A 17,278-nucleotide genomic window follows, 5' to 3' on the forward strand; every position below is an offset into this window, starting at 1 on the left:
AAAACTACGGAACCCTACACTGAGCGTGGCCCGACACGCTCTTGGCCGGTTTTTTTTAGTTTTTGTGGGTTGACACATTATTGCTTATCACCATCCATCTCTGAATCTAACTGTTCTGTAACAATAAGAGGATAAGGACTCGGTAGAAATTTGATAAAAACCAACATATTTCATGTAAAGTTTTTTATTTAAAATATGCAATTCGATTTAATTAACATTCTTTCGTCGTCTATGCGCCACAAAGCGAGTTCGTGAGAGACAGACGATAATATTGTCAGAATATTCCAAGCCTAAATGCAAATAAATAAATAAATAAATTACTATTCTAACAAATGCAAATGTTTTAAAAGGTAAGTGGCGCTTATAACTATTGAGGTATGTATATTTGTATACGTACTTGAATTACATAACTGAGTACCAAATTAAGTAATCGTGTGTGTGTAGAATCAGGCACGCAAAGGTTTATTTAATAATTTTATATAACAAGTCCCCCCTTAAGACTTCTTAAATAGCGTCATTACATGGAAACATCCACGTGCTTGTGTAGAATAGTTAGGTACAGTCGAGTTCATAAACATGTGTACATTTCGTCATCTTAACTCGTTTCAATAAAGTGAAAAAGTGTACACAACTACATATACTTATTTATGAACTCGATTGTACCTAATAAATGTTTCTATTTACCTTCCTATTTCATTAAGAATAATTGGTTGATAAAAAAATATCTTCTGTTGTCTATTAGTCAATTCTTAATGAATAATTCAATTTATGTGAAGGATAATTAAGTTATTTCTGTTATTGCCTGTAGCGTTTGTGTAGAGCGTTTTCAGTTATTCGATTCCTGTCACTACCCATTTATACTTAATTTGATTCTCTGTCTAGTTTCAAGCATGGTCTCGTGAAATGGCCTATTGCGTAGGCCCGTCTTTCACTTTCTGCAAGTGCGAGGACGCACCGATGCGACAGGCTATATCACAAAAGCGGACTAGGCCCGCAGGCAAAGCTTTGAAATGTTAGAACCTTTCGTTTTAAGTGCGAAATCGCGTCAATAGAATTTTCATTGTTTTCAGGCGTACACTGACCTGTGACATGTGTTGCAGCTGTGATGGTTTCTATATGCAAAAACATAACTATTGTCAACGTGTAGGAGTGGCGCTGATTGTTACAAATACACGTAACCTTATGGACATAGGTATCAATTAATGCTAACGGCGGCTGTTGGTACTAATTTGCCTCCACAAAATTTAATATAGAAAATCCTACAAAATGAGAGTACCTAAGACCATTCGTGCACCTAGCTAATAGCTTGATAAAAAGCGTGGCGCTTCCATGGTTTGCGGGGAACGGGGGACGTAGGGCAATGGGTTCCCTGTCACCACGGGACCACTGAAGCGGCTCGCTCTGTCAAGGTAAAAGAAACTGTTATTAGTGTTTAGGTTTTAATATAATTTATGGGAGAAGGGTAGTGTTTAGTCGGAGATGGTAGCGCCGTTGTCGGAGCGGCCCCAGGGCGAGAGCAGGGGCCCGGGCGCGGGCCAGGGCGCCGCCACGGGCGCGGGCAGGAGCTCGGCGCGCGGGTGCAGGTGCACTAGCGGCGACGGAGCCGCTGACAGGAACAAGCGGGACACGGCCTGGAAACAGAAACCGGGGTTAGAGCCCATTTACACAATGTACTGAATCATCATCCTCCTTGCGTTATCATGGGAGCCTGCCGAGCCTGGGGACCTTCCAACCCGAAGGGTACGAGTAACTAAACCTTATCAGGATTAGTCCGGTTTTCTCACGATGTTTTCCTTCATCGAAAAACGACTGGTGAATACCTATCAAATGACATTTCGCACATAAGTTCCGAAAGACTCATTGGTAGGAGATGGGATTCGAAGTTTCGAACCCGCGACCTCCGAACTAAGACTATTGAGAGTCGCACGCTCTTACCGTTAGACTTAGTGCGTTTTCACATTATCCGATCCGATATAGGATGTCGGACCGATATCCCATACATTACAGGCGCCATCTTGGATTTTATCCATTGAAATCCTTCCGACATCCGATATCGGATCGGATAATGTGCTTATTAGTGCTGAATAGGGACGTTGACATGAATCGCGGATTACACGAAAGAACACGCGACCGAGCCCACTGGTGGCCGAGCCGGGGATCGAACCCGGATCTTCAGCTTACGCGGCGGGGGGTCTTGACATATTTTTGTATTGTAAATATGCGTAATAAATGAATTACAAATAATCAAAAATAGGTAAATGCCAATCAGAGCGCCACGTCACGCGCTCTGCATTTATGTGATACCTACTTGACATAATTGGCCCTTTATTGGTAGCGTGCGTGATAGAGTGGCGCTGATTGTCATAAATACACAACATCTTATGAGCATGTCCAACATTGGAACCTTGGAACTGATTTGACACCATACAATTTAATATGGAAAAGCCGACAAAATGAGGGCAGCACCGGTCAGTATTGCACGTAGCGAATAAACAATATTCTGACGACGCTGTGGCGTCATTAAAATCTTCCTTGAGCACTATTAACCTCTAAAACGCCCCATATAACCATAATCGGTCGCCGTTCCTACGCAAATCCTCCTATTTTGTGTACACACAGGTCTTCGGGTCTCAATGCTTAGTCGCAGTACGGTCGACGTTTAGTCTAGGCTTGTGTCGTTCACGAACTATGAACTGTTAGGAATAAAATCCCATCAATGACCGAAATGAACTGAATCTTTCCGTGCTCTGAGAATCGGTCTTTGCTCATTTAGTTCAGTACAGGATCGGCGAACGCGAGCGGTTTGGATCGAGAACGAATGTGTGACTGCGCCGACCGAGAGTGAGAGCTACTTAGCAGAGCAACAAAAAAAGTCAAGTTTTCATATTAAACTTCGGTTACTTACAACCTTTCGGCCCGGAATGTTACTATCTGTGGACTATTCGTATCATTTTGACACTATTCGATCCCATTCGTTCTGATCTTTCCGACCGCAACGGTCGCTGGTCTGGCTGAACTAAATGAGCAAAAGACCTAAAAGAGCGAACTAGTTCGTGTGAGCGACTGAACGAGATCGGAGCGCTCCGATCAACGAACGAAACGGCACAAGCCTAGTTTAGTCGCGGCGACCCAAATGGGGACGATTGGTAACAGGCACAAATGGTCACAGAAGTGACAGAAGTGTGCACTACGCGTGCACACATTGTTACCGTTTGGCGACTACTTTCCCAAAATCATTCGTTCATTTCATTCATTTCAAATGGCGACTGTCAGAGACGTCAAAGTAAAAAAGAAATAAAGTCATTTGACATTAAAATGTAATGGCGTAAGAATTTGTTAAAGATAAAATATTGTTTGCATTTGTAATATAATGTGGGCTAATTACCATGGCCAATTAAATTGCTCGAGTGATTTCATAAAATAAGTCTAAATTTATCAACGCGCCATCAATTTACCTCAGTTTAACCAGTAATAATATTATTGACTACTCGGTGTTTGCGTGTTATGTATATTGATTGGTGAAGTTTTAGTGCTCCGGTGCATATACTATACTGAAATAATAAAAATAATGCCTAGAAAACCAATAAAGTTGTTAAAATATGGATTAAGACGGTAATATTCCATGTAAAAAACAGTCGCCAAAAGGTCACCAAACGGTCGACAAACGGTCGCAAAATGGTCGCAGCGTACACGCGTGACCGAAAGCAGTGAATATTTATTATATTTTCAAAATGGCTTCATGTATTAATTTTTTTCCAGGTATCCTCAAACTTTATAAACAATTAAATATGCCGTCGTACTCAGTAGCCCTCACTAAAGAAGATTAAAAAAAATTGTAACGTGCGTACCGAGCTGCTGGGTTGTAAAGGATCGGGGATCATATTATTATGGTCTTCTATAGAGCAACTAGTATTTTGCGGCATTTCACAATTGACACTTGTTGAAGTAGTCGTCATTAATATTACTATCAACATTAATTTCAGCGATCTGTACTTCTTAAGTCAAGATTTTTGTATAGATAAGTGTCTACAAATTTGTAATGTTAAAGAGACATAAATAAAACGTAGTAGAGTAAATAATGTGTTTTTTTTTGTAACCCAAACAAAATACTTGTAGATACGAGTGCGGAAAAGAGGAAAATCGATACGAGTAGCGATAAATTAATACACGAACGAAGGGAGTGTTTTACTTCGACACGAGTTGTGAATGTCCTTTTCGCACGTGTATAGTACGACGACTTTCAGTACCTAAATCTAAGCTAAGAGTTTCGACCAGACAAGAAATGAATCATTGCTTGATTTACTCGCACTACTGCGTTAGAAAAAGCAGCATCTGTACTGAAAAAAAAAACTATCATTGCGCAATAGAAATTCTATTAATATCACAGTAAATACTCTATTTCATTTGATTCCTACTTTTATTGTGTAAAGCAACACTACTCTTCATTTTTATAAATAAGAATTAAAAATTATATATTTAATACATTAAGTAACTATAAAGTGCTTATCTATTTGTATTATCATTCTGCACTTTTCTTAACTTTCCCACATTTCTATAAAATGTCGAAGAGTGCTTAAATTGTCGTCGTCGTTTATTATTATTTAATTCGCTCATATTTAAATGATTCAAAGCAACCAGTCCACAACTTCACAAGACAGTTTGAGAAACCTTCGTATTTCAGATTGTCATTTGCGGATACAGTGGTTTAGGAGCAGTTCGGTAATCAGACCTACACATGTGTGTACAAATTCTGTCAATGTCACTGTCAGAAACCGTTCTGACAGTGACAATGACAGCCACAAATTCGTCCACATGTTGTTACCGTTATGTGTGCAAACGTCGACTAATAAAGTGTCGTTAAAAGTCATTCTGACAGTGACATTGACAGCCACAAATTCGTACACATTTTGTTACCGTAACGAGTGCACACGACGACTACATTTTGTTATTGTATCAATACGGTCGCATTGTTTGCACGACGTTACCACGCGTTATGTCACATTTGACAGTTAGATACTGATTTGAAGATTTTGCGACTGAAATGGTTGTATGGGCGCTGTCAGTCCAATGCAGATCTGTATATTATTGCGTGCTTAGGTTTCGTGTTTTTTGGTTGTTAATTCTGTTTAAACAGTTACCAATTAGATTATGACTGTTATGAGTGCTTTTACTTCTTCAATGAACAAGCAAGCTGAATTTGTGCGGAATAATGGGCGCGTTACGAGCCTATCATATTTGTAAGAATTATGATTGCGTCGTATCTTTCGCATTCCAAATTATCATAATTCATAATGCGCTTCGGGGATATTAAGCTTTGTGTTTAGTAAGAAAAACGAGATCAGCGGTGATAGGATAGTCGTATTTTTATCCCCTTTCACCATGCCTTTGCTGTTCTATCAAATGACGCATGATCCGAATTCCGATTGGAGAGGCCGCAAGTTCTTGACAAAGATTACGCCCAGCGTGAACATTACTGGCAAAGGCAGGATGTTGAAGACAGCCGTTTCAGCCCTAACGTGCGGCTCACTCTGCCTCGGCTAGAACTAAATGTTGTAATAGTATTGGGTTGGTAAGAAAGTAATGAGCGAATCATAACCAATATTGTAATTTTTATTTAATTTATTATTTTAATTATTTATCAAAAATATAACAGCCTTCGTTATCTACTACTTGTCTCCATCGTTCTGGTAAAGAATGAATAGCATCGGCGAAGAAGTTCTTAGGTTTAGATTCAAAAAACTCAGCTATGTACTGTCGTAGATGGGCTTGATCATCGAACTTTTTTTCATTCAAGGCATTGCTTAGCGATCTGAACAATGCGTAATCCGTAGGTGCCAAGTCTGGAGAGTACGGTGGATGAGGTATCACTTTCCAACCTAGCTCCAATAGCTTTAGCCGAGTCACTTTTGCAATGTGTGGGCGAGCATTGTCGTGTAAGAAAAAAACTTTAGCATGCTGTGGACGATTCTGACAGATTTTTTGGTTTAAATTTTCAAGCTGATTACAGTATACTGATGCGGTAACAGTCATTCCACTTGGTAGGAGTTCCCAGTGAATAATACCATGAATATCCCACCAAACGGACAGCATAACTTTTTTCGGGTGAGGCTCTGTTTTTGGTGCCTCTATTCCTTTTTCATTTGGAGCTAGCCACTGACGTTTGCGTGTGTGATTTATATATAAGACCCATTTTTCATCTCCAGTGATAAGATGGTCCAACCAGTTGAATGTGCGGCGAAAAGACAGAAGTTGTATGCAGATATCGGCACGGCGGTTTAGTTGATCTCTATCAAGTTCGTGCGGTATCCAAACACTGTATTTGTAGTTTTTTCCCAACTCGTGTAAATGTGTTTCTATGGTGACATGAGAGCAGCCTAACTCGGTAGCAAGAGTACGACTCGTTAGCCTCGGATCAATTAAGGTTTTTAATTTGGCTACATCAATCTTCACCGGTCGACCAGACTTAGGTTGATCTGATAATGAAAAGTCGCCACTACGAAACCGCTGGAACCATCGTTTCGCCGTGGCCTCAGACACAACTTCAGGAGCAACACGCTGACATATATTACGCACTGCTTCGGCGGCTGAATGGCTAAACTGAAATTCATATAGTAAGCAATGCCTTACATGCACTTTTAATTCGTCCATTTTCTTCCTTATATTAGCTCGGCGACAGCTAGTGAATGACTGACGAGAAACTGTGCGACTCGCCCTTTATATACTTTCGACCATAGAAGATTCTAGAACTCTCTCAAAAATTTTATGTGGAATTCAATCGATCGCTCATTACTTTCTTACCAACCCAATATATGTTGAGTATGCCTAAAGAGACTATGAGTAGCATGACGCCGACGGCCAAAAACAAAACAAAAGACACAAGTTTATCAAAGTATTCATATAAAAAAAAGGCAAAGGAAGTGTTGTTGTCTGCACTACAGGATTGATTTTGAACGGAAATGTAAGTCGGATCGGACACCTACCTAAACAATTTATTTTACGTAATAAACCAGTTAGAATAGCTTATAAATATAGGCTTAGTTACATGAGAGCATGTCTCCGCCAACAAACTGTTTTTACAGTTTGGCGGGCACTTTAATAAATGTAGCCAGGTTTTTTTTTTTTTTGACGGAGATGACGGCCAGCGCCATCAGCAGCGTGGAAATCACGCCAAGTGTGAACATCACCGGCAGAAAGATGATGACAGCCGCTTCATATCACGGCTATAAACACTGAGCATACCTGGCTGACGGAGACGATCAGCAGCATGACACCAATGGCCAAGTTCTTGACGGAGATGACGGCCAGCGCCATCAGCAGCGTGGAAATCACGCCAAGTGTGAACATCACCGGTAAGAAGATGAACGAGAGCCGCTTCAGCGCGTTGTGTCCGAATGTGCGGCCCACGCTCTCCTCGGCTATAAAAAAAACAAAAATGTGTGACAAAAATTGTGAAGGTCCTTTTCAGGGCATACATATTTGGTGTCGTGTTTTGTTGAGGAAAATGTAAACTTTTTTTTCTGGGATATAGGAGTCAAACGAGAAGACAGGTCGCCTGATGGTAAGCGATGTAACGTAAAAGAAAAAACCGGCCAAGAGCGTGTCGGGCCACGCTCAGTGTAGAGTTCCGTAGTTTCCCGTATTTTTCTCAAAAACTACTGAACCTATCAAGTTCAAAACAATTTTTCTAGAAAGTCTAAAGATCTACTTTTGTGATTTTTTCATATTTTTTAAACATATGGTTCAAAAGTTAGAGGGAGGGGGGGTACCCTAATAAAACATTTTTTTCACTTTTTATTTTACCACTTTGTCGGCGTGTTTGATATAGGTACATATTGGTACCAAATTTCAGCTTTCTAGTGCTAACGGTCACTGAGATTATCCGCGGACGGACAGACATGGCGAAACTATAAGGGTTCCTAGTAGAATACGAAACCCTAAAAAACCGTAGCGTGTCGTAGTTAAAAACCTCTCTCTATCGCTCTCTAGTACGACAATATTTGTACGACAGAGCCAGTTGCGTATCCTTCGCTACTCAGTCAGTCAGCATGCCACCCGGAATATTCCGTAAATTGAATCCCAACTAAGGTAACGGACCCAATCATGGACAGTTTAAGAAAAAATTTCGACTGTTTTTGATATTTCACTCATAAATGTACAAATTCTACCGCTAAGCGTCTTAAATCTTGAATGTACTATCCTTCTTTTACATTTCAAGCATATTGCAGAATAGATACTCCTATTAGTTTCTTCATAGTTAACAAATTAAAACTAGGTGTTTTTTCTCCAATTATGGACGGCAGTTCTCCAGTATTGGATCCCCCATTATGGACAGTGAAATAAGTTTAAAATTTTACTTTTAAAGCCAACTGATACTCAATGAGTCAATTTGATATACCATAAATACAATTAGTTTGAGTTATTTTAACATAAGATTGTTTCTTACAAATTTTGGTTTTGTAAATTGTTCCTTGTCCATAATAGGAGGTAGGCAGTTTTTCGGTTCCAGTAATGGAAACTCGCAAAATAACGTCATTTCTTTATATCTTTGGAGCAACAAACTAGTATGTTTTATTCATTATCTCATGCTTAATGCAGTAAGTAAAACGAATTCAAGTTTACACCAAGTATTATTTTTTTATTATTTTATACATGAACTCAACTCTCTTAGCAACATTACTAAGAATTCGTCTTGATATTTTTTTCAGAAAACTGGTGAATTTTATCTTGTCGCCAAATCCTTCAGAAATAACCGAATTTATTGAAACTTCAAAATGAAACGTCGTTTTACTTACTGCATTAAGCATGAGATAAGGTATAAAACATACTAGTTTGTTGCTCCAAAGATATAAAGAAATGGCGTTATTTGCGAGTGTCCATTACTGGAACCGAAAAACAGCGTACCTCCTATGATGGACAAGGAACAATTTACAAAACCAAAATTTACAAAAAACAATCCTATGTTAAAATAACCCAAATTAATTGTATTTATGGTATATAAAATTGACTCATTGAGTATAAGTTGGCTTTAAAAGTAAAATTTTAAACTTATTTCACTGTCCATAACGGGGGATCCATTACTGGAGAACTGCCGTCCATAATTGGAGAAAAAACACCTAGTTTTAATTTGTTAACTATGAAGAAACCAATAGGAATATCTATTCTGCAATACGCTTGAAATGTAAAAGAAGGATAGGACATTCAAGATTTAACACGCTTAGCGGTAGAATTTTTACATTTATCAGTGAAATATCAAAAATAGGCGAAAATTTTTCTTAAACTGTCCAAATAAAAACTGTAAAAAAAATAAAATGATTGGGTCCGTTACCTTAATATCAATATTCAGGGACGAAAATCATTAGTAAGTTTCTATGGAGATTCAACCGTCCCCTATTCTCTTAATTAAGGGCTGAAGTGGAGGATTGTAACAAATGGAAATCCGTGACAATTCGTCTGGAAATATTTCACTAAGTAAGGAATGATTATGTAATAAAATAAATAAATAACTAGCAGCCCGCCCGCTACGCACGGGGAATGTCATAAATATCTATTTATTGACAGTTATCCGCAAAAGATAAGTATACAATGTATGTATTTTTATACAATGTATGATTTTGCCCGACTCGATTAGCAAATATCGTCATATTTCAACCACTTCAAACAAAATCTCAAAAAATCAAAATTTAATCTTAAACACAGGAACTATTCTAGCTCATGCATTTGTATAAATTATCCCATATAAAATTCTTACCCCCTTATTCATAAACGTTCACTAAAGTTATCAAGCCGATAAATTTCGTTTGTCCCTTTCTGACGTATTGGTGTGATAGAAAGGGACAAACGAACTTTATCGGCTTGATAACTTTAGTGAACTTTAAGAATAAGGGGGTTAGTATTTAAGAGTAACCACTGTACAATTATGTTTTTATTAATACAGTATTTGTATTTCTTTGTATTTGTAATTATATACCTACCTAAACCTTCCTCAAGAATCAGAAACACAGACAGACGCGGCGGGACTTTGTTTTATAAGGTGTAGACTAATCACCACACCACACAAATCACATTTCACCTACTCAAAGGTTAGCTGGAAGCAATCCCTTAAAGGGTTAAGTTCTCATTTGTACTGTCTATCTTGTGTCATATTTGTGTTTTTTACAATAAAGAGTTTATACATACATACATAACGTAATAAAGTATAATTTAACCGCCACCAAATCGTGATATTTCAGTAGAAAATATTTTTGCAATCATAATTTCATATGTAAAATGATATGTGGTAAACATTCCATAGAAACAGCAGCAACGTCGATTACAAAAGATAAATGATGGCGTACCAATGTACCTACGCAACAATGAATTAAAAATAAATATTTGCTTATTGAAAACAATATTTAATCATACCAAGCTTATTAAATTTATTTTGATTTCTTTACTGTTCATTGCACATTAATTTTGCAAGCATTAAAATATGCGAAATAATATTCAACAGTTTGAATCCTGGAATGCGATATACATATGGGTTGTTTCTACAAGATACAGTAGATACAGTAGGATTAATAGATAGAGTGATTAATAACTGTTATTTGCTATATCTTAATTTGTATACATCACCAATTATTACAACCATATTTTCTATTGGGACCGTGCGCGATGACACGCCACGTGACAGGTGACCATTATGGACAACATTGTCGCCGCTGTCTAGCGAGAAGTAAGTAAACATTGTGAAAAAATTGATGAAATCTTGTGTTATTTTGCTATATTAGACAATTTTGGACGATAATGGTTACAACATTATCGCCAATAACATTAAAATTGTTGTTTTCAGTGAGAAATTAACAAACTGGTGACTAAAACGGGGTTTCGTGCCATCGCTCACGAAATCATTTTCCAACCTAAGACGATGAATAAAGACAAGAAATTGGTGCTAGCTGGGCATTTTCTACAGATTGAAGACTTTTTTCCACCATTTGTACCTATGTGCAATAAAGTATAATTATATCATTGGCTTTTGAAATTGTTGATCAGTTCACTGCTATGCTATGTCATTTTCATAGGCTAACTATAGGTTTTATAAATATCATTTACAGGGTACAGGGTTTATTGTAAAATAAAAACAAACTAGCTATAATAACTTTTAATTATACATAGTACCTATACATTACAAAAACTTGTTTCATTTACTTGAAAATATTAGAGGTTTACCAGATATCACATCAAATATGTAATCATCAGTGCGACAAAATAAGTTCTCAGGAATTTTATTTAAAATGTGATAAGCCTTCGGCGGATGGACTACTTCTGCTTTTATTGTTCTCGTGCTCCTTCGTCCGATTAAAACCTCGATATTTACGCATTTTTGTCAATCCGTTTCGATTTGTACACTGGAGCACACTTAAGGAAACAAATAAAATGATTTTGGAACATAACTGGGATTGGCTTCTAAGTCGGCTTTTCTAACGCTAATAAAATTTGCACTATAAATTCACCGTAAATTCAATTCAATACTTGTATCAAAAGATTACGCACTTTTAAGTAAAACTTCAGAGGTTGGACGACACTTTTCTTCTTACGGCAACTATTCACTTAAACGGTGGTTCCGTTTCCACCACGGTCTTGGAAATAGCTAAAATTTAGTTGATATTTTTCATGGAGTTATTAGAATTCACCATAACAAATTTTACTAGGCGCATATTAAATTTATCTCAAAAACGATATGAAAATGTTTACTGCAATATGGATTTGACAGCGTAAGTCAGCGACTAAGATGTCAATTTTGGCCGTAGTGAGCGCTGTGATCGTTTTAGCTACCCCCTCCACCCGCTTTGCACCCTGCCAATACTACAAGAAATCCTATATTTTATATTAAGTAGATTGAGTCCTTGAGCTTACGGTAAATTGACGACCGGTCTGGCTCAGTCGGTAGTGACCTTGCCTGCTGCGCCGCGGTCCTGGGTTCGAATTCCAGTAAGGGCATTTATTTGTGTGATGAACACAGATATTTGTTCCTGAGAAATGGATGTTTTCTATGTATATAAGTATGTATTTATCTATTTAAGTATGTATACCGTCGCTTAGCACCCATAGTACAAGCTTTGCTTAGTTTGGGGCTAAGTTGATCTGTGTAAGGTGTCCCCAATACTTATTTATTTATTTATTTATAATTACTCTACAAGACTCTATCTCTCTTTTATTTACATTTGTATGAAAGGCAATTTCGCGCTGACAGTCCATTTTCGTCTTAACTGACAACGTAACATAATTTATTCCGTATCTTTAGTAAAATCAACAAATAACTGTGTCTTGTGATATTATAAATGTTTTTGCTGTATACGTTTTAAAATAACGCAGATAAATATAGAGTTAAATGAAAATTTAATGAAATTATATTAACCTTTGAATCATTAAGTGGTGATGTTGCTCACCTTAACGACAGGCCACAGGGTTCTAACATTATCTTTGATAAAAATTACGAGTAATAATATTCAATTTACTCACAAGAGGGACTCGCATTCCTCATTTTATAGTAAAAGTATGAGAACTCTAAGGTTCTCCCATATTATAATAATAAAGGAACATTAAGCTAGGCTCATGCGAACATATCATTGCATATTCTAACTAACAATTTTCCCATATATTTAATGTATGACATTGTCTCGTGTTGTCGCTCATGCAAAGTAAAATTTAATACATACGAGGTTTGTGTGGTGATCTACGATGGTAACGTATGATTATTAGGGGCAAATTAAAGGTTGTCTGTTAACGGACAACAGCTAAGAGGCGTGCGCTGTGTAAATTAATATTTATTACGTAGCTTTTTAATTACGCGCCATGTTGTGCGAATAACGCTTTGAAACATCTCATTTACACGCTCGTTAGAATCGCTCTAGCTCTAGTCTAATATCTGGGTTGTCAAGTAAAATTAATTACATTAGCGACCTGAAATCTATTAAAAATACTAGCTTATGCCCGCGGCTTCGCTCGCGTTAGAAAGAGACAAAAAGTAGCCTATGTCACTCTCCATCGCTTCAACTATCTCCACTTAAAAAATCACGTCAATTCGTCGCTCCGTTTTGCCGTGAAAGACGGACAAACAAACAGACACACACACTTTCCCATTTATGATATTAGTATGGATAAACGTGGGGAGAGTAATTGAAAATCCAGGCCCTAATTAAGTGTATGCGGTTTATACCTCTAACTAAACAGAATAATAAAGCTGATTTTGTGATTTTTATAAAGTACGAGTAGTCGCACTAGTCTATCTATATATATATAAAAATGAAATGCGTTTGTTAGTTACCTATAAACTCGAGAACGGCTGGACCGATTTACGTAATTTTGGTATTGAAATGTTTGTATTAGACCGCAGAAGGTTTAGGCAGTGTAAAAACACGTAAATATTGTGATGATAATTAGAAAACAGTGATTCTTTTTTCCCATACAAATTGTTCCTACCTGACAACTTGACAATGACGTGACGTTAATGACAGGTGCGTTCCAAACGCATTGTGATTTTATTAATTTATCTTGGCAAAATAATAGTAATTATTCCGTTAAAGAAATAAGGAATGGCAAAATAATGTGAAAATTAGTAATTATTCCGTTAAAGAAATAAGAAATAATACTAAATCGGAACGCACACGTCTGTTACAGCTATTTTAAGTAGTCTATGAAGTTGTCATTGTCAAATTGCTTGCCAGATTTATAAATTTTCTCTAATAGCTGTAACAGACGGTTAGATTTGGTTCGGGCCGGACCGGTCGGATTTGGTCCGCGTGCTCTACAGACGGCCGGATATGGTTCGGAGCGAATTAAATCCGCTGTCCGACTCGAACCAAATCTGACAGTTTGTTACAGCTATTAATTTTATACTTCACAAAAGTAGTGAGTATTGTAGTCTACATATATAAAAATGAAATGCGTTTGTTAGTTACCTATAAACTCGAGAACGGCGGACCGATTTACGTAATTTTGGTATTGAAATGTTTGTATTAGACCGCAGAAGGTTTAGGCAGTGTAAAAACACGTAAATATTGTGATGATAATTAGAAAACAGTGATTCTTTTTTCCCATACAAATTGTTCCTACCTGACAACTTGACAATGACGTGACGTTAATGACAGGTGCGTTCCAAACGCATTGTGATTTTATTAATTTATCTTGGCAAAATAATAGTAATTATTCCGTTAAAGAAATAAGGAATGGCAAAATAATGTGAAAATTAGTAATTATTCCGTTAAAGAAATAAGAAATAATACTAAATCGGAACGCACACGTCTGTTACAGCTATTTTAAGTAGTCTATGCTTTATTGGTCTATAGTCTATGCTTGATTGGTCTATAGTCTGTGCTGTTTAGTATTTTAATTGTAAACTGTAAGAAATAATACTAAATCGGAAGGAACGCATACGTCTGGCAAATTTCACTTGATTTTGTGTGAAAATTGTTTTGTGGCTATGCCAAAGAAAAAACCAGATTTAGGTCGTCGAAGTAACACAAATGTTCAAAGAGCAAGCCAGCGTGCTAATCGCAGCGATGACCAACGAGAGGCAGCTAATGAAAACAGCCGCATTAGTATGTCACAATTGCGTTCGATCGTAATTTTGCTGCACTATTGCCATCAAAGAATATAATACTCACTAGGATTGATTGCCATTTGTAAACAGGTATTGGTAGGTGGTGTAAATAAATGTATTTTATAACAATTATGAGCATTTTTATTTCTTATAATTTTACTATAATATCTTTCAATCAATAAACATAATATAACACTTATTATACAATTCAATACAATAATAATTATGTAGGTGCCATCATTGCTTAGTGTTATTTTTTTTATTTTAAATTTGCTAGCACTTTTATTTACATAATATCTTTATATGTGAATACCCTATAATAAATGAATATAAGTGAAAAACAAAACTGTCCTAAGTTGGCTTTGATAATTGCTTAACCTACTATGTTTTTTTGTTCAACTTGGCCGCAACTAAGTGGAAATAATAATAAATGTATGGACAATTTCGTTATTTCCACTTACTTGCGGTGTTTTTGGGAAATCACAGATTTTTGAGATAACGCCTAAATAAACTGTCAGTCCGACCCGCTGTCTCCATTTGATTCGGAGCGACTGGGACTTCTCAGCAGCACTGGTGAACTTCGAGCGTCGTCGCAAATTGGTTCGGTGATTATTGGCTGCGAAACAGAATTCTTCTCCGTCTGCGGATGACTTATATTGGATTTTTGGCTCTCTTCTATTTCATCTAATTCTTCAAAACTTACTTCTAAAGCAGGAAAACCGCCGTCTTGCTCCACTTTCTGGGAATTCGCAGACATTTGTGGAAAAACTATTTTCGATTTAATTTTGTTGGTAAGGTTCTGTTTTTGTAATTCATTACGATATTTTATTTTGGTTCTGGATAAATTGTTACCACATTTCACGCAATAGTTGTATGAATCTGCAGTTATAATTCCACATTCGTCGCATTTTAGCAATCTCTTGGAGCATTTTGAACAGAAACTTTGTTTACTCTGCCTTTCCATCCATTTGCCGCAGAATGGACAATGCATATTTAAAATTTGCTGTTTCGCTGATAAGTTTTAGGTTTTAGTTCAAAAGTTCAAAACTCAACAATCTTTCAACAATGAAATGAAGTTGTCATTGTCAAATTGCTTGCCAGATTTATAATTTTTCTCTAATAGCTGTAACAGACTGTTAGATTTGGTTCGGGCCGGACCGGTCGGATTTGGTCCGCGTGCTCTACAGACGGCCGGATATGGTTCGGAGCGAATTAAATCCGCTGTCCGACTCGAACCAAATCTGACAGTTTGTTACAGCTATTAATTTTATACTTCACAAAAGCAATTTAAAGTATTACAGTTAGTAACTAAAACAACGCAATAACCGGATGATTGCCACAAGAGGAAAAAAGTAAGTCATCTTATCTCTTCAATAGGTATGTGTAATAGTGTATATTAAATAGACGGTACGCTATAATGTAATTAATGATGTAGCTACTTAATTGTGTCAAGTATAAATGGTCACTTTGCCTTGCCCCATGTTTTGCGCCTCCAAGTATAAGGCGATACGAAGTACGCCGGGCAGCTAGTATACTATATTAATTAGTTACTGAAATACATACCACACACTAAATAAAAAGCGATCAAGTACACAGGAGTTAGGCCGGGAATCGAACCCGTTTCGATTCATCATCATCATCATCATATCAGCCCTTTATCGCCCACTGCTGAGCATAGGCCTCTCTTCTAGTACGCCACTTCTCCCGGTCCTGGGGATCGATTTTTGAATTACGAACGCACGAATTCCCCGTTCAAAAGTCTGTGGAAAATGACGTAATGCTATTTTTGAAAAAAGGACGGCTAGTAATTTTAAAACTAGTGGTAATGACTGAACGAATTTTCGATTCTGTTAGTAGAATTTAAATCGCTAGTAGTGGAGATATTATTGAACGAATTTCACGAAATCGAATGGTCGAGATTCAAAAATCGGCCCCCTGGGCTAATCTCGATTAGGCACTGGTCCCACCGCGAGCTAGTAAGCTATGAGCTATCGGCTATAAAAACGAACAAAAGATATGCACTCCCGTGCAAATAAAAGAGACACGGCGATGTTTATAGTTACTCGCTCAGCGGTGAGCTATCAAAATCGCCGTGTCTCTTTTATTTGTACGGGAGTGCATATCTTTTGTTCGTTTTTATAGCCGATAGCTCATAGCTTACTAGCTCGCGATGGGACCAGTGCCTTACACATTATTATGTGTATAACTAAAACAAATAGATGATATGCAAGTCATTAAAAACTACTTAGGCAGTCATAAAAAACAAACGCAGACAAACAATAATAAGTTCAATAATGATAATGCTGTGACGTCGACAATTACATATAGAATGTCGTATAGGTAATATTTATTTTATCTAAAGAAAAAACTACTAAAAGCTCTTATGTAGATTTGTACGGCACCTCCTGTTTCATAGACAATATAAAATTGACTTGACTTGGAGGCCGTTAAGTTCAAGCAGATGATAAATTATACACCTAATTATACATTTTGACTTGGATAGAAGAAGATGTATTTACCATTGCTCAAAATTTCCGTAAAGTTTGTAGTATCTTCCTCACACTGCACTACGCTTACAAATATAGCCACGTAGGCCAGGGACAACACGGTGAATTTGTTACACATTTCGGCCGCTCACAACACTTTGCACTGCAATTAAAAGCAAGGACGATCGCCTGTTCGTCGCTAAAGTTTGACTGA

At 37.2% G+C, this 17,278-nt stretch overlaps 1 protein-coding gene across 2 annotated transcripts; it reads right to left on the minus strand.

Moving 5' to 3' along the window:
• Positions 1-216: 216 nt before the first annotated feature.
• LOC125228748 (protein apnoia) lies at positions 217-17,278 on the minus strand. 2 transcript variants are annotated; one of them, XM_048133425.1, is made up of 4 exons: positions 17,098-17,278; positions 7,240-7,415; positions 1,544-1,631; positions 217-1,513 (listed from the first exon to the last, which is right to left on the minus strand). In XM_048133425.1, exons 1-4 carry the CDS (start codon positions 17,201-17,203, stop codon positions 1,470-1,472), a joined length of 414 nt encoding a protein of 137 aa, XP_047989382.1. In that variant the 5' UTR covers positions 17,204-17,278; the 3' UTR covers positions 217-1,469. The 2 variants fall into 2 exon arrangements, with proteins under 2 accessions (XP_047989382.1, XP_047989375.1); XM_048133418.1 differs by having other exon boundaries at positions 217-1,631.

The sequence above is a fragment of the Leguminivora glycinivorella genome, chromosome 1, assembly GCF_023078275.1.
Source record: "Leguminivora glycinivorella isolate SPB_JAAS2020 chromosome 1, LegGlyc_1.1, whole genome shotgun sequence".
Classification (NCBI taxonomy): Eukaryota; Metazoa; Arthropoda; class Insecta; order Lepidoptera; family Tortricidae; genus Leguminivora; species Leguminivora glycinivorella.

What these genes read in the sequence shown, in the direction of transcription:
- LOC125228748 (XM_048133418.1), bottom strand. Translation starts at nt 17,203, where the DNA reads ATGTGTAACAAATTCACCGTGTTGTCCCTGGCCTACGTGGCTATATTT. An exon ending in TACGGAAATTTTGAGCAATG is followed by an intron (nt 7,416 to 17,097) that starts GTAAATACATCT and finishes TTTTTTTTATAG; the next exon opens with CCGAGGAGAGCGTGGGCCGC. An exon ending in TGATCGTCTCCGTCAGCCAG is followed by an intron (nt 1,632 to 7,239) that starts GTATGCTCAGTG and finishes TTCTGTTTCCAG; the next exon opens with GCCGTGTCCCGCTTGTTCCT.